Raw genomic sequence first — 23,547 nt, forward strand, 5'->3', positions numbered from 1 at the left:
TTTTATATAAAAATGCAAAGTACCTAGGATAGTCAAAGCAATTTCAAGAAAGAAAAACAAAGTCAGAGGACTTAAACACCTGATTTAAAGATCTATTATAAGGCTACACTAATCAAAATAGTGTGGTATACTGGGATATGGATGGACATCTAGATCACTAAAACAGAAGAGAATTCCCAAAAATAGACCCACACGTGTATGACTGATTGATTTTTGACACAGATGCCAAGATAATTCAACGAGGAAAGGATATCCATTACAACAAATTGTGCTGGAATAACTAGATATCTGTATGGAAAAATATTAACCTTTTTGCTGTATACCTTAAACTTATACACTGCTGTAAGTCAATTATATCTCAATAAAACTGGACAAAATATTAACCTTGCCCTTTACCTTATATCCTATATAAAAAATAACTTGAAATAAATCACAGATGTAAACATAAAAGCTAAAACTATAAAACATGTAGAAAGAAAATATAAGAGAAAGTCTTTGCAACCATGGAAAAGGCAATTAGTGAGCCAAAAAACAAAGAAGCAAAAAAAGATCATGGACCATAAGAAAAAAATCTATCAATTGGACTTTATCAAAATAAAAGTCACAGCTAAGAAAAGGAAAAGGCAAGTCATGGACTGGGAGCACATGTCTGACACATATGTGCTCTTTATAGATTCTGCAATGAGTCCTTAGATGACAAGGAAACTGGTTATTTTTATCACTGAAAACTGGATTCAAAGTAAGTTACAACTAACAAGCTTATGTTACAAATCCTTTACATTCACAAATATAGTTTAATCCTGGAAATTTTATTTTTTGGTTTTTTGGTTTTTTGTTTTGTTTTGTTTTGTTTTTGAGGAAGATTAGCCCTGAGCTAACTGCTGCCAATCCTCCTCTTTTTGCTGAGGAAGACTGGCCCTGAGCTCACATGCATGCCCATCTTCCTCCACTTTATATATGGGATGCCTACCACAGCATGGCTTGCTAAGCGGTGCCATGTCCACACCCAGGATTTGAACCAGTGAACCCCAGGCCGCCGAAGTGGAACGTGTGAACTTAACCGCTGCACCACTGGGCCGGCCCCTTAATCCTGGAAATTTCAAAGTAAAGCATACTTGTTACTCATAATTACCTTTAGATATCATTGAGACTACATATACATAATTAGGCATAGTGTTGTGCATAGTTAATTCCAGTTACCAAATTTTATATTTGTTGGTCATTATCAATATTTTATATTTATTGGTCATTATGTTCCCAAAGAAATATCAACCCAACAAAATGATTGCATTAAATGTTCTTCAAAGACAGATAAGCTTTAAGGAAGAATCAGCCTGTCTTGATAACTCATTTTCAAATTACTGATACAACTTTACCCAAGAAATAATTACATACCTTGTCAAACATCAAAAAATCTGCAAAAAATCTTCCAAGATAGATGCCTTTCTTGTTCAATTTCCAAAAATAAATAAAGGCTTTCTAACTGAAAGTATATACATTCCTAAGCTAAGTACACTAAACACTAAAAAACGAACTGGAGGGTGGGCCAGCCTGGTGGCGCAGCGGTTAAGTGCACATGTTCTGCTTCGGCGGCCCGGGGTTCACTGGTAGGGATCCTGGGTGCGGACATGGCACTGCTTGGCATGCCATGCTGTGGTAGGTGTCCCACATATAAAGTAGAGGAAGATGGGCATGGATGTTTGCTCAGGGCCAGTCTTTCCCAGTAAAAAGAGGAGGATTGGCAGCAGTTAGCTCAGGGCTAATCTTCCTCAAAAAAAAAAAGAAAAAAGAAAAAACCGAAGTGGGAAAATCTCTCCACTTTAAATAGTCTACTTAGTTACATAAAGTATTTTCTGTCCAACACTCTCAAATTCAAAAAATATTTATTTCCTAAGGACATGTCAACAAGAGTCCACTTCAAACCATTTAGCCTGTGTTACGGCAATACTGCAAGATTCCTTAGCTACCATAAGTCACACTTGTTGACTCTGAAATTTCTCAATCTTCTCTACACCTTGAGCTTGGTCTGTTGCATACACCAAACAAACTAAATCATCTGTGACTTTAATACACAGGCTCCCATCAGAATGCCTACATTTGAGAACCACATGCATCTTCCAGGGGTCCGCACAGTAAGCCTTCTCAGCTGCCTGGCTGAGCTTCTCCCAGGTCTGATACCGCAGCATTATGGGCCAGGGTAGAAAGGGATAGGGAAAGAGAATGGCTTTGGGATAGGAGGTGACAAATCTGATCCACCAACCTACCTCGTACAACCAGCAACGGACTCAAATCAATGGATAAAAGGTAGATTAAAAAATAAATGATGTTGGGGCAATTTGAAACCGAGAACGGAGTTTAAAAATCTTCCCTAGAGCAAAAACTGCGGCTGTGCGTATTCAACATAACCTACTGTTATTCAAAACTAACCAGGTCTTTCTGTCCCTTCTTAGTGCGTGATTGAGCTGTCTTTCTCAGAAATTCAAGGTCCAGACATCAAAATTCACTATTCAAGGCCAAATGCAGGCTGGTGGGAAGGCACCAAACAGCAAGGCCACATACTCTCCCTCCCCTACCTGTTTCCCTTCCAGGAGGTGGAGCTCAGTTTAAATTTCCATCTCTTCATCTGGCTGCCTTTAGATAACAGTAAACCTCCTTTCTTGCCACACTCTTGGTGTTTCAGGGTTTTTTTTTTTTTTTTCAGTTATTGGCCCTACTGTGCAGCGGGTAAATGAACCTGTGTTTGAATTCAGTAATAATTTGGTGAGCCAGCAGGAAGACCACAGCCCCAGGCCGACTGGGCTTTCTTGGGAAGCAGGCCAGCAGCTGCCTAGGCGATTTACCCTAGGGACTGTCCCCAGTACTTTGACCTGGCACCACTGGCCCTAGGCATTTTTCTTTTGGCAAGTAAACCGCCTCTACATTTGTTTGTTTGTTTGTTTTTGCTTCTGGTGATCAACGGAGTAGGGTAAGTTGCCTCAGCCAGGCCTGCTGTGAACTCCCTGTCTCTCGTAGGGGAAATCCTGGAGGGAGAGCTCTGTCTGAGCCTGCATGCCAACTAAGAGAGACATAGTATAGGACCACCCAGAATCTGTTGGGTGCACTTATCTGTTCTGTTTGGGATCCCGCCTGTGTCTGAGTGTCTGTATGTTTGTCATTCTGGATTGGGGTGAACTCCATCTGTCCCCAAAGAAAAGCCCTCTGGGCTGCCTCTTGGCTAAATGGGCTGACTTCAACTATGAGCCCATGTCCCAGGAGAAGATGGTTTTCTTTTGTAACACCACATAGCCACAATATTTCTTAGACGCCAGAGAGAAAATGGCCAAAATGGGGCAATTTCAGTTTACCCAAACTGATGTATTTACATATATAATTAGAAAATGCTGGCTATAAAATTCAACAACCAATGGGAAGCCTATTTTAATCTTTTCAGGCTTCTAAATGAAATCAGGAATAATTTACTGCCTCTTTAAAAGAAAATAATTAAATAATTAAACATGCCAGATTGGGGGATGTCAGTGGCCCTGCTAGCAAAATAAAGCCTCTCACAATGGAATGCAGTCTTTGATTAACATGAAAAATCCTAAAAGACAAAGTTATTTTACATAATATAAAATGATCTTTGGTAAATAAAAGCTTAAGTTTGTTGGTTTGATTAAAATAGATACATTTTCAGAGTTATCATCATTGGATATGGCACAAACATGTTATCTCTGCTACAAAATTTGTCAGCAAAAATAATAACTTAAAATCATAGCTGATTTTGTCTGATATCTCATGAGAGTTTTGTAGGCAATCTGAATATAATTATTGGGAACAATTAAACTAAATAGATGTGAACAGGATAAAACTTTTTGGAGGAAATTTTAACAATAATTATATGTTATAGTGTATGTACTTAAGATGATGGCTAACTGCTTGCAATGTCACATGAACTTTTTGTGAGTAATCTAAACGTAATTGTTGGGAAGAAATAGGTTAGATATGTAAAAGTGGATAAGGAATTTTGGGTGCAATAATTATATTTTGTGGTATATATGCTTGAGAAACAGCTTCCAAAATATTTTTGGTAACTTGAAACTTTAAAGTTTTCCTAAATTAAGTTAAATGATAAAAGTTTGTTGAGTATCTAGGTCATTTCCACATAAGATGAAATATTAGAAATTGATTACTAAGCATAGATTTGTCTGCCTTTGGTTTCTTATCTCAGAGAAACTAAAAGATGCTTAGGTTTATTGATAAACATGTTTTGTACATGCTGAGAAATTTTCCATGAGAAAACACATATTTCTAAAAAGTCTGTATACAAGGAAAGTAAAATGTAGGTTTTCAGTAAAGAAGGTACAAACAATAGAGATATTTTTATTTGTTCTGTTAAGAAAGATAAATTTGTCCTAAAGTACTAGGAAAGGAAAAAGGAAAGGAAACATGGGACAAATTCTGAATGTAAAAAGTACGTGACAGGGGACGGCCCGGTGGTGCAGCAGTGAAGTGCACACATTCCACTTTGGTGGCCTAGGGTTCGCCAGTTCAGATCCTGGGTGCGGACATGGCACCACTTGACAAGCCATGCTGTAGGAGGTGTCCCACATATAAAGTGGAGGAAGATGGGCATGGATGTTAGCTCACTGCCTGCCTTCCTCAGAAAAAGAGGAGGATTGGCAGCAGGTGTTAGCTCAGGGTTAATCTTCCTCAAAAAAAAAAAAAAAGGTAAGTGACAGAAGGTTTGTGGAAGTAAAACACTGAGGAGTTTTATATATGCTCAAGTTGGTTAAGATTGAAATAAACTGAATTAAGTAAATAAGTCTCAATATCAAAAGTAAACTGGTGCAAAATTAGAATTTGGCTTTCTCTCTTAAAAAGATAATTCCCTTGAACTTTTGGTCTGCTTTTGATAAAGAGGTTATAAAGGGGTTTTCTTTATTTTTGAGTAAGTTTACCTAAAAGAAAAGCTATGTCTTGTAAAAATAATTTCCTATGTTCAAAAAGACTGAAGTCTCTCTATTAAGGTTTTTTGGGAATATTTTAACTCTCTGCTTGCTTTTGATATCTTCTGTTGTCACTGTGATTGAATGGATAACTAAGCATTATTTCCTATTTGACCAAGTGTTTTAAAACCTTCTGATATTTTTTATAAACTTCTCCAAAAATGAAAGTCTTTCTTTTGACTGAAAAAAAGAAACTTTAGGAATTTCCAATCAGCTCTGGAACTTCTCAAAGAATTTGTTCTCTCTTTCTCTAAAGACAGATAGTAAACTAATTAGGCTTATTTGATATGTTAAATTACATGGGAAACATTATGAGATAGATAATAATAAACCTTCCTACATTACATTGTGTGGATAAATATTATTAATATAAATGTTTTTAAAGATTATATAACATTCCAAAAATTCTGATCTGTCCTGGTTGTCACTCATAAATCTGGTTATTATCTCAAAGAGTTGTATGTCACAAAAATAGCCAAGTGTCTTGCCATTTTTGAGTGCTTTGTTATTTGCAGACAGTTATTTTACTCTGATATTTTTGCAAATGTTTCATCTGCAGAGAGATTCATAGAAAGGTCTCTGAACACTTGCTCTGGAATGCAAATTTCTAATAAACTTTCAGATTATGAAGCTGAGCTGGGTAACAAATTACAGAACCAGAACAGAAAAACTGATAGCCTCATAAAACTGTAAACAGAAGATCAAAAGTTGATATCATGGTGCTGAATAAACTGATGAGGATGACTATAATGCTTATGATTTTTTGTTTGAAATATTGCTGATTCTTTAAATGTTTTCTTTTTCTAGGTTTAAGGAAACTTTTCTCTTTTATCTTAAGGAACTATGGCATAACAATTTATAAGCAAAATTAAAACATTTTTTTCTCCCTACCTGATCTCTAGAAAATTTGGAAACTCCTAGTAAGTATTGTTTTCATGAAAATATAGTTATTCACATAAGTTCAATAAGAACCTATTCTCCTTATAGCAGGACACACTTGGAAACAGTGGTGATATTACCAAGGCTTTAACTGGAATGTCATATTTGAGAAAAATATACATAAACTCTGATATAACCAGACAGCTTTGAAAAACAAAGATTGGACTTTATGGAATAAAGCCACTTGGAAATATTGGCCTGGTACCTTGCTTATGGGATTCTCAGCAACCTTACCAGGTGAGGAAAGAAGGTCAGTTCTCTCCCAAGTGCAAGAACCCCACAATATTTTGGGGACCACAACAGAAGAGAGGAATCCACCCAAATCTGTAGGTACTGCAGGCAGAATCTGATGAAAAGTCCGTGACTTGGCTGTCCTGGCTTCAAGAGGCCTTTAAAGTTCAATCTGAGATTCCTTATAAAAAGATCCAGCAAAGTAGATTTAAAAGAGCCTATAGGATCAACTACTATTCTTGCTATACTTAAGTAAATAATTGGGCCAAGTTTATTGAAGCTAGACTTATTTTGAAAACCAATGAGTCTTAATTTGGCTATCTCTTGTAAACATGATGGTGACTTTAGAGAGAAAAATTATGTTTTAATAGAAAGAATAATACACATTTGTAGATGTTAGATTTTGGTTCTGTTAATTGTCTTTGAGGTTTTGTTTTCTATTTGTAAACTGGACTGGATCTTGAATTCTTCTAGTTTCTTCAAATATCTGCTACAGATCTCCAAACTGACATTTTCCTTTTTTTTTTCCCATCCCATCATTTTCCTTTGGAATCACTGAGAACTGAAACCACCATTGTCCCTGAAGCCCTGCAAACTTAAACTGGACAACTTGATATAAACTTAAGAGACATCACGACTAAAAAGATACCTGAGGGGCCGGCCCGATGGCGCAGCGGTTAAGTTCACACATTCTGCTTTGGTGGCCCAGGGCTTGCCGGTTCAGATCCTAGGTGCAAACATGGCACAGCTTGGCATGCCAGGCTGTGGCAGGCATCCCACATATAAAGTAGAGGAAGATGGGGACAGATGTTAGCTCAGGGCCAGTCTTCCTCAGCAAAAAGAGGAAGATTGGCAGCAGTTAGCTCAGGGCTAATCTTCAAAAAAAAAAAAAAAGATACCTGAACACCTGATGACATCATTACAGCTTCATGGTTTGGGGGTTCAGGAATGATTTGATGGGAAAAAGTTAGTGATAATTCTAATTACTATAATATTTGTTGGTATGTGCCTCTGTTGTGATATCTATTGTTGTTACAACTTATACATAAACTTGCAAGATATGTTACTACAATGTCTTGTAAAACCTCTACCAAAAAAAATACTAAAAGTCATTTTACCCATCAGGTCAAATTTTTCCATTCCATGGCCCCCTTGTGACACCCCCATTCAGCAGGAAGTAGCTAGATTTGAGATGACGACCTTAATCCCACAAGACTGTGGAATAAACAACCGATAATGGGGGATTGAAACTGAGAACTAAGGAGTTAAAAAATCTCTAGAGCAAAAGCTCTGAGATAAGCTTTGCTAACTGCAGCTGTGCATATTCAACATAATCAACTATTGTTTAAAACTAACCAGGTCTTTCTGTCTCTCCTTACCATGTGGTGAACTGTCTTTCCCAGAAATTCAAAGTCCAGAGGTTGATTCAGTATTCAAGGCCAAATGCAGGCTGGTGAGAAGGCGCCAAACAGCAAGGCCACCTATTGTCTCTCCCCTATCTAAAATCCTAGATAAAAACTGCTCCTTTTTTGCCTTTGAGGAGGTGGATCTGAGTTCAAACTCCCATGTCCTCACCTGGCTGCCTTTCCTTGCCAAAAGCCTGGTGTTTCAGTTTTTTGGGGTTTTTTTCCCCCGTTATAGGCCCTACTGTGCAATGGGTAAATGAATCTGTGTTTGCGTTCGGTATCAAACTGAGTAGCCAAGTGAGAAAAGAGACAGATCCATAACTCATACTTTACCCAAGGACAACTTCCACATTAGGATCAAGGATTTAAATGTAAAAAATAAAACCACAAAAGTTCTAAAAGCCATGAGAGAATTCCTATATAACTTCAGAGTAGGGAAGGCCTTTCCAACTATGACACAAAACCCAGGAGCCATAAAAGATTAATTCTACGACTCTTCATGTAATTCACTTCAATATGGCTTTCATCCCAACAACTGTAATAAAATCTATCAAAGGCCACTATTGATCTCTACCTGCCAAATCCAGTGGTCCATTCTCACTCCTCATTCTTTTCCATCTCACTGTGGTATTTGATAGTGTCAATCACCACTATTTTCTTGAAATATAGTTTTCTTCTGGCTACTAAGAAATCGCCATATGCTTGTTTTCCTTTCACTATACTGACTGCTCCTTCTCTGTCACCTTGCACGGATCTTTCTCTTTTCCTGATCTTAAATATTTGGGTACTCCAGGACATACTGCTCATCTCTATCTAAAATTATCCCCTAGATGTCCATCCTGTCACACATAAATGTTGATTACTTGCAAATTCATCTCTCTTGATAACCCCTCCCCTAAACTCCAGATTCATACAGCCAATTGCTCACTTGACATTTCTAGTTTATGCCCCAATAAAATTCTCAAAGTTAATGCAGCTAAACACAACTTCTTGATTCCCCCCAAAACCTGCTACTGTCCCTTGTCCCTCTTCTCATAAAGCACCACCACTACCAGTCCATCAGGCCAAAACTTTCAGAGTTATTTTTAACATCTCTCAGTTTCATTTTCCACATCCAATCTTGGCAAATCTTGTCAAATACATACTCCAAATCCAACCATTTAAGACTGCTCTATCATATCACTCTAGTCTAAGCCACTCTCATCTCACCTGAACTCCAGCAATAGTCACATAACTGGTCTCCCTGATTCCATTCTTACCGCCTACAGTCTATTTTCTACATTACCAGAGTAATGCTTTTAAAATGTAAACCACACCATTGTCTCGATCCTGTTCTCAATCTTCTAATGGTTTGCTATCACAGTTAAAACAAAATCCAAGTTCATGCTATGTTACAGACCTTGACTACCTATTTCTTTGTTTCTTACCACTCTTACTCTGACTCACTGGGCTCCAGCCTCATTGGTATCCTCAAACATACAGATAATATAGTGCGATATGGTGTGGTGTGATGTAATGTGCCAGATATTGATAAGAGCTAAGAAGACAACTAAAGCAGAGTCAGAAGACAGAAAATAATGGGGGTGCTGTCTTAAATAGGATGACCTCTTTGAGGAGGTGACATTTGAGCAGAGATTTGAAAGAATTGAGGGAGTGAACCATGCAAATGTCTGCTGTTGCTGCATAACAAGTTACCGCCAACTTGGTGGCTTAAAACAACACAAATGTATTATCTCACAGTTTTGTAGGTTAAAAGTGTGACATAGGTCTCCATCTTCAAAGCCAGCAATGTTGCATCTTCTGACTTCTTTCATCTTCATGCTCTTCTCTGTGATCGGCTGGCAAAGTTTCTCCACTTTTAAGGATTCATGTGATTAGATTGGGCCCACCTGGATAATCCAGGATAATCTTCCTATCTCAAAGTATGTGCTCTTAATCACATCTTCAAAGTCCCTTTTGCCATGTAAGGTAACAAAATCCACAGGTTCAGGATATTAGAGCATTGACATCTTTGGGGGCCATCATTCTACCTGCCATACCATATGTAATCTTCCACTCCAGAAACAGCATATATTCAAGTCTATTTTATATATCTTAAACTTTTTACAAATTTATTCTTGTAAGGCCACACATCTCAATAAGAAAAGCTATTCTTTTGTATTTTGTTTTTCTTATTATTGCTATGACTGTTTCCATTATCTTTTCTAACTGGTTTTTATGTTCATCTACTTTGTTGAGTTTAACATTAATTCTAAAAGTAATTCACTTCATTTTCTTGGGCTTTATAGTTCTATAATCATTGACAAATAAAGATAATTTTGTCTGATATTTATATGTTCTTTGGTCAGCTATACTTCCTTTGGTCAGGATTTCTAGAACAATAATGAAATAATAATATTGACAGTGGGAATTCTTGGTTTTACTCCCAAATTTTAATGGAAGCATGGTTCTTAAGAGATAGTTTAAACAGATCAAGTATGATGCTAGCATTCAATGTAAGGTATTCTTTACTGAATTACAGAAAAATTCTATAGTTATTAAAAGGAATTGATATTGGACTTTCTGGAATTCCTTTTAAATATCTGTTCATTTGATCATGCTTTTCATAGTTCTTACTGACTAAAGATATCAATATATTTTCAGAAATAAACATAATTAAACCAGGGCCCCACTTGGCCCAGCTGTTTTGAATTTTTAAAGACTTAAATTTAAGTGTAAAATATACACATACAGAAAAAATTTCATAAGACATATATACAACTTAATGAATTATTATGAGGTGAATATGCATGTAATTACTACCTAGGTCAAGGAATAGACTTTTGCCAGAGTTCTAGAAGCCCTCTGAGATCCCCATCTACATCAAAACACCTTCCCATTCCCTGACTAATGGCAATTACTGCCTTGTTTTTCTTCAAAATTTTGTATTTTTCTTTATAACATTATATTTATAATGTATGAATCCTCAAACACTATCACTTCATTTTTCCTGTTGAACTTTATATAACTGGAATCATTAATTATGTACTCTTTAATGTCTGGCTTTCTTCACTCCATGTCACATTGTTCACCTTTGTTTGATGCGAGGAGTCAACTCTCTACTCTGAAAATTGGTAAAATATGGGGAAAGAATCAAGCATTAATTCTTCCTTTCCTGAATATATTGTATCTCAGAGTAACTGAACTGTTGATAAGGGAAAGATTTTATTTATACAAGTATTCCAGTTAGTAACAAAGAAGAAATGAGAGAATATCATCATTCAGACTCTAATGAAATAACGGAGCTAGACAACGATCATTGGTGGCTGCTAAAACATTAGGTTAAAAGTCAATGGAGAACTTTTTCATGGATGAATCAGGTAGACAATACCAGAACACAGTGATCAATGTAAACATTAAAAAAAAAAAAAACTGACACAGCACCTAAATATATAAAGCAAATACTAACAGATCAAAAGGGAGAAACAGACAACAATATAATAATCATAGAGGACTTTAATACCCCACTTTCATCAATGGTTAGAACATCCAGACAGAAAATCAACAAGGAAACATTGGCCTTAAATGACACATTAGATCATATGAACTTAACAGACATATACAGAACTTTCCATCCCAAAGCAACAAAATAAACATTCTTCTCAAGAGTACATGGAACATTCTCCAGGATACATCATATGTTAGGCCACAAAACAAGTCTTCATAAATTTAAGAACAGTGAAATCATGTCAAGCATCTTTTCTGATACAATGGTAGGAAATTAGAAATCAATCACAAGAAGAAAATTGGAAAATTCACGAATATGTGGAAATTAAATAACATGCTACTGAACAGCCAGTGGGTCAAAGAAGGAATTAAAAAATACCTTGAGACAAAGGAAGTGGAAATATAACATACCAAAGTTACGGGATGAAGCAAAAGCAATTGTAAGAGGGAAGTTCATAGCAATAAATACATACCTCAAGAAACAAGAAAAATCTCAAATTAACAACTTACATTTCACCTCAAGAAACTAGAAAAAGAAGAACAAACAAAGCCCAATGTTAGTAGAAGGAAGTGAATAAGATTAGAGCTACAATAAATAGAGATTAAAAAGACAACAGAAATGATCAATGAAACTAAGAGCTGGGTTTTGAAAAGATAAACAAAATAGACAAAACTTTAGCTAGACCCACCAAGAAAAAAAAAGAGGACTCAAATAAACAAAATTAGAAGTGAAAGAGGAGACATTAGAACCGATACCACAAAACACAAAGGATCAAAGAGACTACTGTGAACAATTATATGCAAACAAGTCACACAACCTAGAAGAAATGAATAAATTCCTAGAAAACATTCAAACTACCAAGACTGAATCATGAAAAAACAGAAAATCTGAGCAGACCAATTATTAGTACAGAGATTGAATCAGTACTCAAAAACCTCCCGACAAACAAAAGTCCAAGACCAGATGGCTTCACTAGTGAATTCTAACAAACAATTGAAGAATAATTAATACCAATCCTTTTCAATACCAATCCTTTTCAAAATCTTCCAAAAAACAGAAGAGGAAGGAACACTTGCAAACTCATTTTATGAGGCCAGCATTATGCTGATACCAAAACCTGACAAGGACACCACAAGGAAAAAAAATATCACAGGCCAATAACCCTGATGAAGATAGATGCAAAAGTCCTCAACACAATATTAGCAAACTGAATTCAACAATATATTAAAAATATCATACACCATGATGAAGTGACATTTATTCCATGGATGCAAAGATGGTTCAACATCTGCCAATCAATCAATGTGATACACCACATTAATAAAATGAAGAAGTAAAATCATATGATCATGTCAGTAGATGCAGAAAGAGCATCTGACAAAATTCAACACTCATTTATGATAAAAACTCTTAATAAAGTGTGTATAAAGGAAATGTACCTCAACATAAGGAAGGCCAAATATAACAAGCCCACAGCTAACGCCATACTCAATGCTGAAAAGCTTTTCCTCTAAGAACAGGAACAAGACAAGGATGCCTACTCTTGCCATTTTTATTCAAATAGTATTGGAAGTCATAGCCAGAGCAATTTGGAAAGAAGATGGAAAACTGTCACTATTTGCAGATGACATGAGATTATATGAGAAAACCCTAAAGATTCCACCAAAGAACTGTTACTATTAATAAACAAATTCAGTAAAGTTGTAGGATACAAAATAAAAATACAAAAATCTGTTGTGTTTCTATATACTAATAATGAACTATTGGAAAGAGAAATTAAGAAAACAATCCCATTTACAAGTACATCAAAAAGAATAAAATACCTAGGAATAAATTTAACCAAGGAAGTGAAAGACCTGTACACTGAAAAGTAAGACATTGATGAAAGAAATTGAAAATGATACAAATAAATGGAAAGATATTCTGTGCTCATGGATTGGAAGAACTAATATTGTAAAAATTTTCATACTACCCAAAGCAATCTACACGCGATCCCTATGAAAATTTCAATGGCATTTTTCACAGAAATAGAACAGTCCTAAACTTTGTATGAAATCACAAAAGACTATGAATAGCCAAAACAATCTTGGGAAAGAAGAACAAAGCTGGAAGCACCATGCTTTCTGATTTCAAACTATGTTACAAAGCTATAGTAACAAAAACAGAATGCTGTTGGCATAAAAACAGGGGCCAGCCCCGTGGCTGAGTGGTTAAGTGCCCATGCTCCACTTCCGTGGCCCAAGGTTTCACCAGTTCAGATCCTGGGCATGGACATGGCACTGCTCATCAGGCCATGTTGAGGCAGCATCCCAAATGCCACAACTAGAAGGACCCACAACTAAAAAAATATATACAACTATATACTGGGGGAATTTGGGGAGAAAGAGCAGAAGAAAAGAAAAATGATTGGCAACAGTTGTTACTTCAGGTGCCAATGTTTAAACAAAACAAAAAAAACCCCCAGTATGCTACTGGCATAAAAACAGACACACAGATTGATGGAAAAGAATAGAAAGTCCAGAAATAAGCCATGCATATATAGACAGTTAATTTATGACAAAGGAGCCAAGAATATACAAGGGGGAAAGAACAGTCTCTTCAATAAATGGTGTTGGGAAAACTGGACAGCCACAAGCAAAAGAATGAAACTGGACCACTATCTTCCACCATACACAAAAATCAACTCAAAATGGATTAAAGACTTGAAAACAATACCTGAAACCACAAGACTCCTAGAAGAAAACATAGGTGGTAACCTCCTTGACATAGATCTTGACGATGAGTTTTTGGATTTGACATCAAAAGCAAAGACAACAAAAGCAAAAATAATCAAGTGGGGCTACATCAAACTAAAACGCTTCTGCAGAGCAAAGGAAACCATCAACAAAATGAAAAGGCAACCTAGCAGATGGGATAAAATATTTGCAAATCATATATCTGATAAGGTGTTAATTTCCAAAATACATAGAGAACTCATACAACGCAATAGCAAAAAAAAATCTGACTTAAAAATGGGCAGAGGATTTGAATAGACATTTTTCCAAAGAAGCTACACAGATGACCAACAGATTCATGAAAAAGTGATCAATATCAGTAATCATCAGAGAAATGCAAAGCAAAACCACAATAAAATACCACGTCACATCTGTTAGAATGCCTATTATCAAAAAGACAAGAAATACCAAGTATGCAGAGAAAAGGGAAACCTTGTGCACTGGTGTTGGGAATATAAATTGGTGCAGCCACTATGGAAAACGGCATAGAGATTCCCCAAAAAATTAAAAATAGAACTACCATATGATCCAGAAATTCCACTTCTGGGTATCTATTCGAAGGAAACGAAAACATTAACAAAAAGATATATGCTCCCCCATGTTCAGTGCAGTATTATTTACAATAGCCAAGGTATGGAAGCAACCTAAGTGTCTATCAATGGATGAATGGGTAAAGAAAATGTGGTGTGTGTGTGTATATATATATATATATATATATATATATATATATACACAATGGAATATTATTATTCAGTCATAAAAAAGAAGGAAGTCTTGCCATTTTACAACAACATGGAAGGAACCTGAGGGCGTTATTCTAAGTGAAATAAGTCAGACAGAGAAAGGCAAATACCGTATGATCTCATTTATATGTGGAATCTAAAACAGAAAAAAAAACACATAGATAAGAAAACAGACTGGTAGTTGCCAGAGGCAGGGGGTGGATTCAGGTGGGGAAAACTGATGACACTGTCAAGAGAGTAAAAGGACAAGCCACAGACTAGGAAAAAATATTTGTACATCACACATTTGATAAATGACTTAGAGTATAAAAAGAATTCTCAATACTCAATGAGAAAACAACAACCTAATTTAATGTTACCAAAGAAGATACACGGATGGCAAAAAAAGCCCATAAAAAATGTTCAACATCATTAACCTTCTGGGAAATGCAAATTAAAACTACAGTGAGAGGGGCCAGCCCAGTGGCAGAGCAGTGAAGTTCTCTGGTTCTGCTTTGGCAGCCAGGGGTTCACTGGTTCCAATCCTGGGTGTGCACCTATGCACTGCTTGTCAAGCCACACTGTGGCAGGTGTCCCATCTATAAAGTAGAGGAAGATAGGCACAGATGTTAGCTCAGGGCCAGTCTTCCTCAGCAAAAAGAAGATTGGTAGCAGATGTGAGCTCAGCGCTAATCTTCCTCAAAAAAATTTAACAATTTTAAAAAACTACAGTGAGAGACTACCTCACACCTTTTAAAATGGCTAAAATTTAAAAGGCAAGCGATCCAAGTGCTGGTGAGGATGTTGATCAACTAAATCTCTCATCCACTGCTGGTGGGAATATAAAATGGTACAACTGCTTTGGAAGACATTTTGGCAATTTCTTAAAACATTTAACATACATCTACCATGCGACCTACACATTCTACTCACAGAAATTTATCCAGGAAAAATGAAAGTGTATGTTCATACAAAGACTCATACACTAATGTTCACAGTAGCTTAATTTGTAAAAAAAAAAAAAAAAAAAAAAAAAACCCTAAAAACAACATAAATGTCCATCAATAGAAGAAGGGATAAACAAACTGTTTATATCCACACAATGGAATACTACTCAGCAACAAAATCAATAAATACATGCAACAATGTGGATGACTCTAAAGATAATTACGCAGAGTGAAAGAAGCCAGACAAAAAGGTACCCATGTATGATTTTATTTCCATAAAATTCTGGGAAATGCAAACTTATCTCTAGAGACAGAAAACAGAGAAGTGGTTGCCTTGGGATGGGGAGCACAGGAGGGAGGGATCAGACACGGGGAAGAGGAAGCTTTTGGGGGTGATGGATATGTTCACTATCTTGACTGAAGTGATGGTTCCATAGGCACTTACATAGATCAAAACTTATAAAACTGTACACTTTAAATATGTACAGTTTATTGTACGTCAATTCCACCTCAAAAAATATGTTTAAAGTGGAACAGATATAATATTTATAAAATATATGTAGGGTATAACATAATGAAACAACAGAACACTCTCTCTATCCATTACCCAATTTAAAAACATAAATGTTACCAATATTTTTGAAAATTTCTGTCTTCCCTGACCACCCTAAAGCACGGCCTTTCTTGTTAAGAACACATGGATGTTTCAAACTGTTTTCTGAATACTTTAGCTTCCCAAACGTGGATATTCTGCGGGACTATTTTTATCTAAATTAGCTGAGTAATACGGTGGATGGGCACAATTCGAAGCTGAAACTTGCCGTTTAAAAGATGAGCAGCCCAAAACAGTGACTGAAAAGCAATCCTGTTTTTGAATTACGAACGTCTGCGAGCCTCAGCCCACAATGGAAAAGGAGGAATTCTTCTTAACTGTAGCCAGGCAGGCATGCCCTTTCACTTCCTTTTAACGAACCGGTCACAGGAGTGGGATCTGGGGAGGAGGGGAGCACCCTGTAGAAAAGAGGCTTTGGCAGCGGTTTTCTAGGGTGGTTTTAACCACGCTCCACCCCTGGAACTTGTTTTCTTGGCAGAGGTCACTGGAAGACCCGAACAGGACGAAGTGCACTGTGCATGTAAAACTACAGCAGTATCTCCACACCCACAGATGGAGACGCAGGAACAGATTTGGAATAAGAGATTGTAGTCAACTTCTTGCTAAGGAAAAGCTGGGAAGCTTCTGTTGCTTTATGAAAACTAAGCTATCGTCACCTTTTGCCAAAGAGCTATTCATTGGGCAAAACGGGCCTCTTGCCCATTATTTGACTTCAGCTGCGTCTTTCCAGCACAGTATGTTCTTATTTCCGCAGCACCTGATTGGCTGGGGAGTGTGGCCAGAAGCCTACCCCCTGCACTTAAAGCCATCAGGTCTCTAACTGGCCATCTGTTTTTTTTCTTGTCTGAGTGATGGCGCTTACCATCTTTATACTCCAGCTGGCAGTTTACATCCTGGCATTTCCCATATACCTGCTGAACTTTCTGGGCTTGTGGAATAGGATATGTAAAATATGGTTCCCCCGCTTCTTGGAGAGGTTCACGGCGACGTACAATGAACAGATGGCCAGCAAGAAGCGGGAGCTCTTCAGCAACCTGCAGGAGTTTGTGGGATCCTCCGGGAAGCTCTCCCTGCTGGAATTGGGCTGTGGTACCGGGGCCAACTTCAAGTACTACCCGCCTGGGTGCAGGGTGACCTGTATTGACCCCAACCCCAACTTTGAGAAGTTCTTGATCAAGAGCGTTGCCGAGAACCGACATGTGCAGTTCGAGCGCTTTGTGGTGGCTGCCGGGGAGAACATGCACCAGGTGGCCGATGGCTCCGTGGACGCGGTGGTCTGCACCCTGGTCCTGTGCTCTGTGGAGAACCAGGAGCAGATCCTCCAGGAAGTGTGCAGGGTGCTGAGGCCGGTGAGTGACGGGGTATGAGGAGGACCGGATAAGTGAGAACCTCTATCACCAAGGGCAGTCCACTTTCAGGTGGACCAAATATTCTAAAGTAACTACTAGAGAAGGCACTGTTGAACAAAAAAAAAAATGTTAGAGTGGGAAAGAGGCTATAAAGGGAAAGATTGATAAATCTGAATACATAAAATTTTAAAACTCCTGCAGAGACTATAAACAAAGTTAAAGTACAAAAACAAACTTGGAAAAAGTATTTGGCAGGGATGATAGACAAAAGGTGAACTCCCTTCACATAACAGACATTATAAATCAATAGATCAATAAGATTTTCTAAATCAATAAAAAAACCACAAGAGAAAAATAAGCAAAGAGCAGGAACAGAAATATAAATAACAATAGCTAATTATATGATAAAAATGTTCAACCTTACTCACGATGAAAGATCAAATGAAAACAACAAACTAATTCTACCTACTGTACTGTCAGAGACTTTAAAAGGCAATGTGATATTGGAGTGGGACTGGGGGTTTGGACACCCCCATATACGTTGGAGGAAGTGCCCTCTTTGGAAGGCAATTTGATAAGATCAAAATTTAAAGTGCAAATTCTCTTTTATCTAGCAGGAATTTATCTGATAGCTATACTGCACAAATGTGCAAAAACTCATCCATATGAAAAGATATTCATGACAGTGTCTGTTACAGTACAAATTGGAAATAACCCAAATGTGAATCAATAGCAAGCTGTTCAAGTAAATGGTCACATAATATAAAGGAATTCTGTTAAAAAGAACAAGGAAGAGTTATCTATGTTGATATGAAAAAATCTCCCAGAGATAGTGTCAAATGAAAAAAAGCAATCAAAGCATGGGAATATTATGTAGAGTATAAGCCCATTTGTGTGAGGGGAAAGAATATATGCCTATATTGTATATGTTATTGGGAATGACAGATAAGAAACTAACAGTGCTCACCTCTCGGGAAGGGACTTGGATACAGGGAAGAACAACTTTTCATTTTATACCTTTCTGTATAGTTTGAAATTCCTTATACCTGTATGTAATTTTCACATATTACCTTTACCATTTTTTTTAAAACTAGTTTATAATAATTTTATTCTAAATGTAGTTGAACATAAATAAAGTATGGCTATCTTAACATTCGAATTTACTATTCTAAGAGAAAAGGCGTTCCATAATCCCCAGTTTTATTTCCAATAGAGGAAGTTCCTCAGGAGGAAAAGGACTTGGAGGTAGGGTGTTGAGGCAATAATACAATTCTGCCTTTGGCTCAAGGACAGGCCAACATCAAAGCAGTAAATGAAAAAGGTCTGATTGTTCTTCCCAAATGCTGGGTTCTCGTATCCTAAGACTGGGCACTAACGGGGCACACTTACTAGATGTTTTGTTTACCATGTTTCTAAGCTCACAACACCCCTGCAAAGCAAGTAATTATTTTCTCCATTTTATAGCCCTGGTAAGACTCCTAAGGGGATCATATTCTTGGTAGTCTTCCTTAGCTCCTGCAAAGCACCCGCTCTCTGCTGAATGTAACCACGAGCTTTATGACATTCTCATTTAAGCCTCACAGCAGTCCTGTGAAGCAGGTATTGTCTTCATGTTGGGTTGAGCAAACAGACTCAGAGAGGTTAAGACACTTACTCAAAGTCCACAGCTAGAAGGTCTGACTTTCTGTTTTTTTTCCCTTAAGATTGGCACCTGAGCTAATATCTGTTGCCAATCTTCTTTTTTTTTTTTCTTTCCTTGTTCTTCTCCCCAAAGCACTCCCAGGACATAGTCATATGTACTAGCTGTAAATCTTTCTTGTTGTGCTATGTGGGATGCTGCCTCAGCATGGCCTGATGAGCAGTGCCATGTCCACACCCAGGATCGGAACCTGCAAAACCCTGGGCCTCTGAAGTGGAGCCTGGGAACGGAGGCGGCCCCACTGACTTTCTTTAATGTAAATATTCTTATCACTGCACCAGTACTTATCACTGGGCCTTTTTATCTCTCTGATTCAGCATTTCTACTACTTTCGCTGACTGTTCTTCCTCTGCCCATCCCTTAAACACTGGAGTTTCTTTTTTGGCTCTCATTTCACTTATCTACATCCCCTAGGCGATCTCATGAACCCCCAAGATTTTCACTTACCACGCATACACAGATGGTTTCCAAATCAAAATATCTAGCCTGGATCTATCTCTAACTCCAGGCTGCATATCTAGCTGTTTACTTGATAGTCATCTGAATGACTGACAAACATTTCTAGGTTCACCTTGTGCTAACTCAGAGGGCAAACAATGACCTCGCCAAACCTGGGTCTCCTCCCTACTCTCCTGTCCTACTCTATGGAAATTCTCTTTTTTTGTTGTTCAATCATGACATTCCAAGTTTTCCACTCCTGAATACAGGTCTTATACTTACCCATGGGATTTGGGAGAACTTTATCTCTAAACTCCCTGCCTGGGATAGCCAAGATTAGGGTAGCTACAAGAGGCCAAGAACAGTGGGACAGTCACTACAGGTTTTCGAGGTGACTGTCAGGTCCTTTTCCCCCTACTCTCCTCAGAGGTAGACAGGTAGAAAACTTCCAAAGACTCCCTAATAATGTGTAGCCTCTATTGTGTCTATACTTGACCTGTATTTATATAGGACTGCCCTGGATGAAAGTAGCAGTTGTTCATACTTACATGACAGTTATTTACACACAGTATCCACTGATTGCTTAAGTAATCATATCATTTACATCCTTGTGACAATGGTCCAAAAAGATAAGACATGGTTATTTCATCTCAGGCAGTGCATGGGGTGGATTCAGACTCTCCCACAGGTTTGCAAAGCAGAGCCTGAGAGCTATTATCAGATGAATTAAAAGATTTTTCTTAAAAATAAAAGAAGTAGAAGTAAAAAAAAAAAGTAAATAAAAGGCAAACAACAAACTGGGGAAAACATTTGTAATATACATAATCTGATGATACTAAAAGCCCTTACTAGTCAGTAAGAAAAAAACCAGCACCCTATTAGAAAACTGAAAAAGGATATGACAGACAAATCAGAAAAGAACAAATCTTTTTTAAATTTAAACAATAAAGTTTAGTAAAAGATGTTATATCTCTTAAGAATATCAAAGATATACATATTATTGAAAATGAAATACCATTTTACCTATCAAGTTCACAAAGATGCAGGGAAAAAAAGTATTGATGAGCGTTTACTGGAAACGGGCACTCACTTCCATTGCTGGTATGCAGGCAAATTTGCTATAACTTTTCCAAAGGGCAATTTGACAACCTGTACCAACAGCTTTAAAAAGGTACAGAGTTTTGACTCAGCAGTTCCACTTTTTAGCAAGTTATCTGGAAATAATTAGAGATGGTCACAAAGACTTATGGATAAGGATGTTCACTGTTACAGTATTTTTAACAGAGAAAAATTGCAAATAACCTAAATGAGAACGGTTAAATAACAGATGGTACCTTCAGTGGTATGAAATATTGTGTACAGATTTTTTAAATGTTTTAGAAAAACTAAAGCAGGTTACAAAGCAGAATGTATATTCCAATTCTAGTTTTAGGGGAAAAAGTACCTATTCCTATAGAAGTACACACAAAATCCTAACAGCAGTTATCTCAAGGTGCTAAAATGGTGGGTGATTATTTTTCTTCTTAAATTTTTCTGTATTTTCTAAATTTTCTAAAAGAAACATACCAGGGAGGCAGTATTGCTAGCATCTGGAGCCGGAACACGAAGGTTCAAAACCTGATTCTGACATTTATCAGCTGTGTGACCTTGGGCAAGTTGCTTATTTTCTGTGACTCATTTTCCTCATCTTTAAAAATAGGAATCATAGTAAGTAGTATTATAAACTTATTTGGTAAGTTTATTGTGAGGATTAAGTGAGTTTACACGTGATTGGCATTAAGGATAGCACCTTGCATGCGGTAACTGCTTTAAGTTCTAGCTATTCTTATGTATTACTTTCACGGTCAGAAAATATAGTGTCAATTGCTTGAGAGTGGCAGCTCTGTATAAAATCTGACAGAAGGTGAAACCATTGACCAAAATGGTGTCTTATTAAATTTTAATTTATCCATGTCTTCTCATGAAGTTGGCCTCTGGGGCCACTGAAAGCTGAAACTTCAATCATCTTATAAATCTATTTTCCCAAAACTAAAATCCTCAAAAGTTTTCTTTTTTTTTCTTTCTCAGGGAGGGGCTTTTTATTTCATGGAGCATGTAGCAGCTGAGCGTTCAACCTGGAATTACTTCTGGCAACAGGTCTTGCATCCTGTCTGGTACCTTGTGTTTGATGGGTGCACCCTAACCAGAGAGACCTGGAAGGCCCTAGAGAGGGCCAACTTCTCTAAGCTGAAGCTGCAGCACTTACAGGCCCCGCTGTCCTGGGAGCTGCTGCGCCCTCACATCTATGGATATGCTGTGAAATAGCGCGTGTGGAGAGTGGAGAGCTGAATGACCCAAATAACTTCAGGCTTCAGTTTTACACTTAAAATACTAATAGGGAGAGGAGAAACCTTTTTTTAGGTAAGGTGAATTTCATCCTTAAAAGTTTATGTTATACCCTACTTAGCCATTTTCTATTGTCTCCCAGAGAATCAAAAACAAAACAAAACAAGCCAGCTTTGAACTCTCCCTTAAAAGGAAACAGTGGGCTTTCATAATTGAAATCTACCATTAGCCCCAAACCTTAGTTTATTCAGTAACTTCAAAAGTTTTCCAACTGTCTTATTTATATTGTTTTACCCAACAGATTTTAATTTTACCCCCTCTCTGAGAGCTTTGTGCTAATAAGCAGTTAAATCACTCGAAGACTTTAAAAAGGGAGAAGTGAAAAAAATCTCAATAATTCATAAACTGAATGAAGAAATATGAACTAGTTGAAAATCCAAATCTAAATGGCACAGATTTTTTGAAAAAGAAATCTGATCTATTTGTTCTTAGTATCACCAGGCTGGCTTTCAAAATTAATGTACCATGCTACCACGCCTAGTTCTGCATGGCTTTTATGCCAGTATTCCTTTAAAGTGTATTTTCCTGCACATTCTAGTCTTCAATTCTTAAGATGAAGAGGGTACTTGACACTTTAGTATATCCATAAAACTATTTGAGGCAGTTAAGGTTCTTGGGTTCCTTTCCCTTATTATCTAGCATATACTCCGCTGAACATAGTAAGTTGCAGGCAAAGAAAAGGTGACTGTAATTAGGAAAACCTTGTATAATTCGGCACACTTTGTAAGAGTCCCTGTGAGTCACTAAAGAAGTAGACAGGTATGTTTTGGATGATTCTGATCAAATTTTCACTGCTGTTCCAAGATGCTTTCTTTGTTCCTTGCAACCATGGAAACCTCTGAAAATCATCACAAGTGCTTTGAAAACAAGCATTAGGTTGTTCAGTCAGAGGGCTGAAGAATAAAAGTTTCAGCAATAGTGTGTATGTATTCTAATAAATTTAGTGTATTTTCTGAGATTTTTGCAAAGAGATGTTTAAACATCAAATCAATCAATTCACATGCATTTTAGGAATGGAAATAAAATAAATGGTTTTTATCTTTGCTGGCTTGGTTTCATTTTTCTTAATGTCTCTGGGAGGGCTTTCCTTCATTGTGGAAAAACAAGCTCTTTGAACATACAGATTTTTCTTTCTAAAGCCAGGTAACAATAAACACAGCTAGGTTTTAGAAAAAGCAATTTTGGAAGGATCAGAATGAGTTCTGAAAACTTCAAGTCGAAAGATCCCATTTGTGAAATCCACAGAGCGGAAAAGAGGGAAGCTCACTATTCTACTCTCTTGAACATGAAAAGTTATTCTTACGGTGAGTCAGGACGCTCACCTGAGGCCTCCTAAGCTATGAACATGAATCTCCTCCCTCTACAGTCTCCCCAAAGTAGGAACCTCCTTAGTCTACCCACCTCACTACTGATTAGGTCGGTATAGCGAGTGAGAAATATGAAAAGCCGTGGGTTGACATGGTGAAATGTTGTCAGCATGTTGGAAGGCAAATGACTACAAAGTACAAAGCACTCAGCACATTCTTACCTCGCCCTCGTCTAAGTGGTGTAGCAAACACTATTCTCACTTTC

The 23,547-nt window shown here is 37.2% G+C and overlaps 1 protein-coding gene and 1 pseudogene across 1 annotated transcript; one reads left to right on the forward strand and one right to left on the reverse strand.

Annotated features, from left to right (window-relative positions):
* Nucleotides 1-1,901: 1,901 nt before the first annotated feature.
* On the reverse strand, nucleotides 1,902-2,186 carry LOC106835307 (signal recognition particle 9 kDa protein-like; annotated as a pseudogene).
* A 14,263-nt stretch (nucleotides 2,187-16,449) lies between these two features.
* Nucleotides 16,450-23,019, forward strand: TMT1A (thiol methyltransferase 1A). Its single transcript, XM_014847386.3, has 2 exons — nucleotides 16,450-17,453; nucleotides 21,658-23,019. The coding sequence occupies exons 1-2, from the start codon at nucleotides 16,956-16,958 to the stop codon at nucleotides 21,892-21,894; spliced, it is 735 nt and encodes a 244-aa protein (XP_014702872.1). The 5' UTR covers nucleotides 16,450-16,955; the 3' UTR covers nucleotides 21,895-23,019.
* Nucleotides 23,020-23,547: the final 528 nt, after the last annotated feature.

The sequence above is a fragment of the Equus asinus genome, chromosome 22 (assembly GCF_041296235.1).
Source record: "Equus asinus isolate D_3611 breed Donkey chromosome 22, EquAss-T2T_v2, whole genome shotgun sequence".
Lineage (NCBI taxonomy): Eukaryota > Metazoa > Chordata > Mammalia > Perissodactyla > Equidae > Equus > Equus asinus.

Coding starts and splice junctions, on each gene's coding strand:
- TMT1A (XM_014847386.3), top strand. CDS start 16,956: ATGGCGCTTACCATCTTTATACTCCAGCTGGCAGTTTACATCCTGGCA. Junction 17,454..21,657: donor TGTGCAGGGTGCTGAGGCCG/GTGAGTGACGGG, acceptor TTTCTTTCTCAG/GGAGGGGCTTTTTATTTCAT.